Source organism: Apaloderma vittatum, unplaced genomic scaffold (assembly GCF_000703405.1).
Source record: "Apaloderma vittatum isolate BGI_N311 unplaced genomic scaffold, ASM70340v1 scaffold38542, whole genome shotgun sequence".
In the NCBI taxonomy this organism is placed as follows: domain Eukaryota; kingdom Metazoa; phylum Chordata; class Aves; order Trogoniformes; family Trogonidae; genus Apaloderma; species Apaloderma vittatum.
Genome location: NW_009704754.1, coordinates 1 through 7,467, shown reverse-complemented (window position 1 = coordinate 7,467; position 7,467 = coordinate 1). Strand labels below are relative to the sequence as shown.

Here is a 7,467-nt window from a genome sequence, read left to right as displayed (position 1 = left end):
TTGTTGCTGCGGGCCGCAACCCTGCCCTGCAGCCCTTGGTGTGTCAGATGTAAATTGTGCAGGGAGGGGGGGAGGCGAGCGCCCCTAGAGAAACCCGGGCTGCTCTGGGGTCGCCGGAGCTTCGTGCCGGCCCTTCTAGCCTCTGCGCGGCCGGTCTCGCCCTGCCGGTGCGGGAATACCGGCACGTAGTGCTTCGGCAGCCGCTGGGCTTGTTCCAGGGAAAACAGGACGCCTTACCCAGCCCAGGCCACGGCCAACGGTGGCCGGAGCTGAGCAGGCACAAGCTCAAACCTACGCTTTGTACAACACCTTTGGGATGCAGCTGTTAAAAACCTCCAAAAACAGAGGTGAAAAATCATTATTTAATAATATTTCACATTTATTTCACATGGTGAAAAATCATTATTTAATAACTGTGACTTCATAAAAGTGTCAAAACAAGAGTCCGTGGGAATATATGATCTCCCAGCAAGTGTCTTTATGTGGCAGGATTCACTGTTCCCCAAAACTTGCACTACCAGTGCTCTCACACAAACTGAACGGCACCACAGCATCGTCTCTGCAGCTCCCTCAGTGAGCAACAGCTACGGGTAGTGACTAAGGAATTAGAGAGGTCAGCCTCCATTTCTCTTGAGAGAAAATGAGAGGAAGCCACTTCCAACACAAGCACAGAGAAACAGGAGAGTGCAGCCTCCAGGATTGCAGGCAAAAGAGCAATTTTAGAAGATGCGTTGGAACGTGTTACTTCCCCGCTTTCCAGAGTTGCATGGGCAGAAGCACGTTCTGCTCCAGCAGCTGGTGAGGGCAGGATTCAGGATTCACCTCACTCAACTTTGGCGCTCTGAAAGCCACCCGCATGGCTGAAATTGTTCAACTGTGCTTGGTCCTTGGTCAGCACAGAGGGAACTGGCATCAGCACAGAGCACTTCATCCCACCTCCCGACGGGCACCCGAGAGGCACTCAGGTGGCACCAACTCTCTCAGGAACCAACGCGGTCCTCTAAGTTTTGGGGACATGAGAGGCTTTGACACTCCTTTTGAGATCTACTGTTCCTTTCCTAGGCTGAAGTCCTAACAAATTTGGGCTCCAAACATCCACCCCGATATCCCAAAGCAATTACAGAGAGGCAAAGGTTGAGAAAGCACTGCAGTATCTGCTGAAGAGGACAACGAGCAGTGATTACTCAGTGTTCATGGGTGCCAAATTGCACCCAACTCCTGCGGAGTTACGGCAGGGAGGAGTTTCAGCAGTCATGGGCTGTGCAGGCTGCTGGCCTGACCTAATGTCCTAAATACCTTGTCTTCCTATCAGTTAATTCCATCTCATGTGACACAGCTGGGATTCACAGCCCAATTGATACAAGAGTCACAGGAACAAATCTAGGTAGCAAGAATAAGAGGTGGGTTTAAGGGTTAATTTACAACAAATCCTCAGAAAACACTCATCTGAGAAGCACAGAGAGGCCACTCAGGCTGGTGCGTCTTGTGGAGTGGAGGAAAGGGACAAAGAGTGCAAATGGCAAGGGTCAACCCACAGGAGAGAAAATATTAAATATATAGATTTATTGCATTGCACTTCTTATAAATGTTTCATTCATTTCATAAAACTAACAAGAATAAAAGCAACAGAACCCTTTCAAGACACAAGTTGAGTTTGTCTTAGAAATAACAGCTACTGGCAATACACTTCTAGGACAAAACCAATACTACATAAAAACAAAGGGCGATTTAAATTAAGGACATAATAATACTGTGCTTAAAGCTATATCAATATCCATAAGGAAGAAGGAATGTTGTAGTGTGTAGAACAGGTGTAGGGCATGCTTTCCGGAACTGTGATTTTGTTAGGTTCTAAAGGAAGAACACGATGCTTTAGTGCACATTAACAAAAACCACCCTAAAGTGTTCTCCCCCACCTCTGTCCTCATGTGCAATGTTACCATCTTCAGTAGTAGAAGCAGCCAAATGCAGCTACCACACAAAACAGGCTGTCCTGGGGAAAACAGAGAAAGGCTCCATGTTAGTAAGGGAAGCTCTTTACTAGTCTAATAAAAAAGGCTAACCTAAGGGTACTTTTAGACCAGAGCATAACCTTATATTGCAATTTTCTGTCTTTCAGTTAGTTTCTTATTCAGCCTGACTTGTGGTGTAGCCCAGGTCAGTGTGTCCGAATGCCAGAAATGCCTCAGTTTACTCCATCCACACACCCTCAGGTGTCAGTTTAAAACAAAAATAAAATAATGAAATAAAATCTTGACTTTTACTCAGTCCTGGATCCCAGCCATAATCCATGGCAGCAGTCCAGCAAAGCATATAGGAAAAGAATATCTCTTGTGCTTCCTCTCCCCACCTGTAAAATAATGTGACTCTAATGACTTTTGTACTTTACTGTATGACCTACTCGGGAAACAAGTTTTACTGTGTTGGACATTATATCTAAGTATATTTTGTGAATGAGGACATAAATCTGTTTTAGTAAGAGTCTCAGTTCCTTCCTTCTAGTGGTTGTTTTATATCTGCTCCACATTTGACATCAGTCTGTCCCTCATACAAAAATGAGCAGCTCTACACTTTCCCACGGTGACGCAGACCACACTTACATTCATGAACACATCGTGAGCATAGCTGTCAGTGTCGGCATCCCAGAAACATCGCGCGGCCATACTAGACAAAGAAGACAGAGCAGAGCCATTACCCACAGGGTTCACGTGGAAGGACCTAAGTGACTATAGATAATTTCCTCAAAAAGCAATCAGAGCTTCCTTTAAAGATAAAGGAAATGGAAAGCGTTCTGAATCCTGAGCCTAGATCCCCACCGCTGAATTCCACTGTGTGCTCTAACCCCCTCTGTATGCTGATCAAGTTCCATTTTCAAACTCATCAGCTTCCAACCCTGCCACCTCCCCCTGTGCAGCAGGGGTTGAAACCTCATTGCAATGACACTTAAGAATCTTCGACTTCTGGCCTGTGTGTGTCGGTTGCTAATTTAGTTTATTTGTTCTCATCCTTCACCTCCTGCACCCTTGTGGTACATACTCCCGAGTTATTTATAGGGAGCTATCATATTCCTTGGCAGATGTTGCGTTACTAGACCACGAGCTAAGCCCTTCTAGTCTTTTCATATCTATACTCTCTGTTCCTGGCCCACCCTGCTGGCCTTTTTCTACACTTGCTTCAGTCCAAGCCTTACCCTGAAGACAAGCAACCAGATCGTAACACGATATTACAGATGAGACCTCACTGTCACCTTGCCTAAAGTCACTGAGATTCTCCTTTCTCTCCTGCAGATTCCCAGCTCCCTGCCTTCCCCAGTCACTCTCAGCTGATGGGATCTGTGTTTGTGGCACAGATGTTCCAAATTGGCACATCTATGACAACTTGTCCCTTTTCTTCCATTATCTTAGCTTTCGGGGTCATTCTCCTTGGGTTTTTTTCGGTTGTTGTTTTTTTTTTTTTCCAGTTCATTATTCCACTCGATCTCCGAAATACCCCAGTTACCCAGTATTTTATATTAAGGATGTTAGTGATCATGCTTCAGTCTTGCCTCCTGCAAATAAGAGAATTTCCCCAATTACTCCAAGTCATAGAATCATAGAATGTTAGGGTTTAGAAGGGACCTCTAGAGATCATCTAGTCCAACCTCCCTGCCAGAGCAGGATCCCCTAGGGCAGCCACACAGGAACGCCTCCAGGTGGGTTTTGAAAGTCTGCAGAGAAGGAGACTCCACAACCTCTCTGGGCAGCCTGTGCCAGTGTCCGTCACCCTCACAGTAAAGAAGTTTCTCCTCGTGTTGAAGTGGAACTTTCTATGTTCTAACTTAAACCTATTATTTCTTGTTCTATTCCTGGACACTACTGAAAAGAGATTGTCCCCTTCCTCTTGATACCCACTTGTCAAATATTTACGTAAGTTAATAAGGTCCCCTCTCAGCCATCTCCTTTCAAGGCTAAATGGTCCCAGTTCTCTCAGTCTCTCTCACAGGAGAGATGTTCAAGTCCCTCAATCATCCTCGTAGCTCTTCATTGGACTCTCTCCAGTAGATCCCCATCTCTCTTGAACTGCGGAGCCCAAAACTGGGCACAGTGTTCCAGGTGTGATCTCACCAGGACAGAGTAGAGGGGGAGGAGAACTTCCCTAGACCTGCTGGACACACTTTTCTTAATGCACCCCAGGATCCCATTGGCCCTCTTGGCCACAAGGGCACGTTGCTGTCCCAGGGACAACTCACTGCCCACGAGGACTCCAAGGTCTTTCTCCACGGGGCTGCTTTCCAACAAGGCAACCCCTAATGTGTACTGGTGCCTGGTGTTAGTCCTCCCCAGATGCTGAAGTCTGTGTTGCTGGGCTATGTGTTTCAAACCAAACACCCCAAGGAACAGTTCACCCTGGTACGGTGCTTCTGGAGCAGTCTGCCTGCAGACAGACATTCCCAACAAAAGCACGAGCAGCAGGTACAGATATTCCTGCCTGACCTCCAGAACGCTGAGGCAGCAGATCTTGTTACAGCTCTGCTGCACTCACCTTCTGCCAGAGTACCAGGCACAATAATAAAGATAAGCCCAGCAGATAAAGCACATAAACCTGATGGGCTGTTCTCTTTCGTTTTCCCATGATCCACTAGTAACGGAAAGCTACAGCCCACTACCGCAGCCAAGAGGAATTCTTTTGTCTGGTTGCAGGCATCTGGAGCTAGACTGCAGGTGTTCAGCACCCACAGCCCGAGCTTGATTCCCATGACACTATTGCATAGGGGTTATACAAACTTAAAATTCTGGAAAATGCCTACCTGGGGGAATTAAATGCAAATGAAGTACTTATGGAAATGTGAGTTTAGACAGAAGTGAGTTACCACAGCTTGTGCTCCAGCAGGACCTTGAGAATGGACCAGGTGTGTGCTCTACTTCATCACAACTGCAGTATAAAATGCTTTTCTGCAACGCTCCTCACAAATGCTTTTCAGCATTCCAGCTTGTTAAGGACCACAATACAGCCAATGATCACTGGCTAATTCAATCAGCCACAATCTAAGCTCTCACTTGCCAATTAAAGACAAAAGAAAGTGCTTTCCATTATACCATCTGCAGAGAGATCTCAGTACCTAGGAAAGTTGGAAGCAGCTTCCAAAAAAAAACCCCCAAAACCCCAAACCAACCCTCAAAACTCAACAAAACCAAGAAAAATACATTTAGAAGATGAAAAACTTACTTCACTCCTTCTCCTCTCTGCTCTCCAATCACAACCTGCACCACCATTTTGTACCTGTCAAATCCCTCCTCTGGAGAGAAAGAAAAAAGTGATTGTGAGAGCAATAACTTGTTTAAAATATGAGCCCAAACCAGGACAAAAAAAGCGAAAGATTTCTGGTTAGAAAGCAGTGTCCTGTGCAAGTTCATGCAACTGGTAAAGTGGACAGAATGCCTCAGGGCTTCATTTTCCTGGGTGCAGATTACCACAGTCTTAGTGGAGTTAAAGGGTGAATGGGGTATTTGGCATCAGTCTAAAGATGCCTCTAAGGCAGAAGACATTCGTGACGGGGATATACATAAAGATTCTTCTTTGACAATTTTCAAGCCTGAACACATAGAAAAAATGTAAATAAGAACGCTAGTGGACAAAATCCAATTATAAAAAAATGGCATAGTTAAAAACTGTTCTGATGCGAAGGTGTTGCAGAGATTTTTCTGCTACACAGGTGCTTCCTTTGCTTCTAAGCTGGGATAAAAGGCCACATTAAAGCACACGTGGGTCTATGTTATGTGTTTGCAAAGATACGCAGTTGTTTGACAATAGTAAAGAAATACCCTTGGGGCACAGGCCAGATCCCATCAGGCCATGGCAATATTCCAGAAGCCAAACCCGAACAAGCTTGTTTAAAATAAAATATAGATCCTAACGACTGTCTCCAGCAAAGCAGTGTCCTGGAAGACTCCAGAGCACTGTTTCCACTGGAGAATTGAACACAGCACGCTGGGTCTGCTAATATATGCCATGTCAACGCTTATCAGAGATGCCAGCTGACACAACAGCCACACCGGGCCAGTCTTGCTTCAGGCTACTCCAACTGTCTTTACAGATTACTGAAGCCAAGCCCTGTGCATATTAGCTCAGCAGCAACACGTGCTGGGACTACAGCTGCTGCTGGCTTTAAAGCAGATGCTTTACTCTGGGATAAGTATAATTCCCCACGGTTCCTGCCGAGGGTGACAGTATGTCTGTATCACTGTGTCAGGCTAGCCCAGCAGATGGAGCATGGGCCTGTCCCCAGGAAGGAGACAATAAAAAAAGTGACCATGCCAACTGATATCTATGTATTTGTTCCAGCACTGAACACAAGAAACACCTGCTGGAGCCTGAAGTTCAGGTCTTGAACTAAAAAATCATAGAATCGTAGAATCATAGAATGCCCTAGGCTGGAAGGGACCTTAGAGATCATTTAATCCAACCTCTCTGTCACCAGTGTCGCCACCTGTCGATTAGATCAGGCAACACATGGGGACCAAACGGGAAAAAAAATATTGGAGACCATCCTGCACAGCTCCACGACAGTGCTGTAAAGCTGTAGTTATGTCCCTCCTTGGCTGACTCTGCTCCTAAGACTCTCCCAGTTTGCTGCTCCCGCTGAGCCTTGTTCTGATCTCCCTGCTATTCCACACTGATCCAGCTCTGATCTAACTTGCAGCAGAAAAAAAAAGGAATGTTCTGTTCATTGAAGCAAGAAGCATCAGTTCTTTCTTCTCTCTAACATAGCTTCTTTCCCCCTGCAGCACCTCGAAGGCTGACATCCCACACCAACCAATCTATATGAAAACAAAACTTGTCTGCTTGAATTAGGTTCCTAGTTCTGCAGGCAAGGAATGTATGTATATAGGCCAGATGGTTTCATAACAGTAGACTTGAGTCAGTCAACAGGGTAGGAATAGGTTTCAATAATAAAGGAAGAAAGGATTTTCTCAAAAAGGAAGAGGGTACAGTAAAAAACGAAACAACTTCCCCAGCAAAATTCCTTACCTTTCAGTCTGTCTTTTATTGTCTCTGATAAAGACTTTGTAAGCTGAGGCATTTCTTCTGGGATGTACTGTACATTGGCCAGCTTCTCCTTCAGTATTGTATGGATGCATTCTTTTACTGTGGATGATTTAAATCTACGAGGACCGAAAAAACCCAAACGAACCAGCAACAGAAGTCCCAGTCAGTTCACACGACACATAGAAAGATACATAAACCCACCTGGCAAAATTTAGCTTTCATATATGAAAACAAAAATGAAAACCCATGGGGGAAAAAAAAAGTCCTGCTAAGACGGAGACACTTCCCCAGCCCTGCCAAAAGCCAAACACCCATAAAGTCAGGTGCAAAATCAGCCCCATCAAGCAGAGTCCCCACCTGTGCTCCTCTCCGCACTCACATTCCCTACATCTCAGTCGGCCTGGGAGCCCAATTCTCCCCCCAGTCCCCAACCCACGGGGC

The 7,467-nt window shown here is 45.7% G+C and overlaps 1 protein-coding gene across 1 annotated transcript; it reads right to left on the bottom strand.

Annotated features, from left to right (window-relative positions):
- Positions 1-1,671: 1,671 nt before the first annotated feature.
- On the bottom strand, positions 1,672-7,142 carry TCTEX1D2 (Tctex1 domain containing 2; the record flags this gene model as incomplete). The annotated part of the gene is made up of 4 exons (XM_009865154.1): positions 1,672-1,993; positions 2,601-2,664; positions 5,206-5,275; positions 7,009-7,142. Coding segments are annotated over 4 exons (316 nt in total), but the record flags the coding sequence as incomplete, so codon positions are not given.
- Between the last annotated feature and the right edge of the window lie 325 nt (positions 7,143-7,467).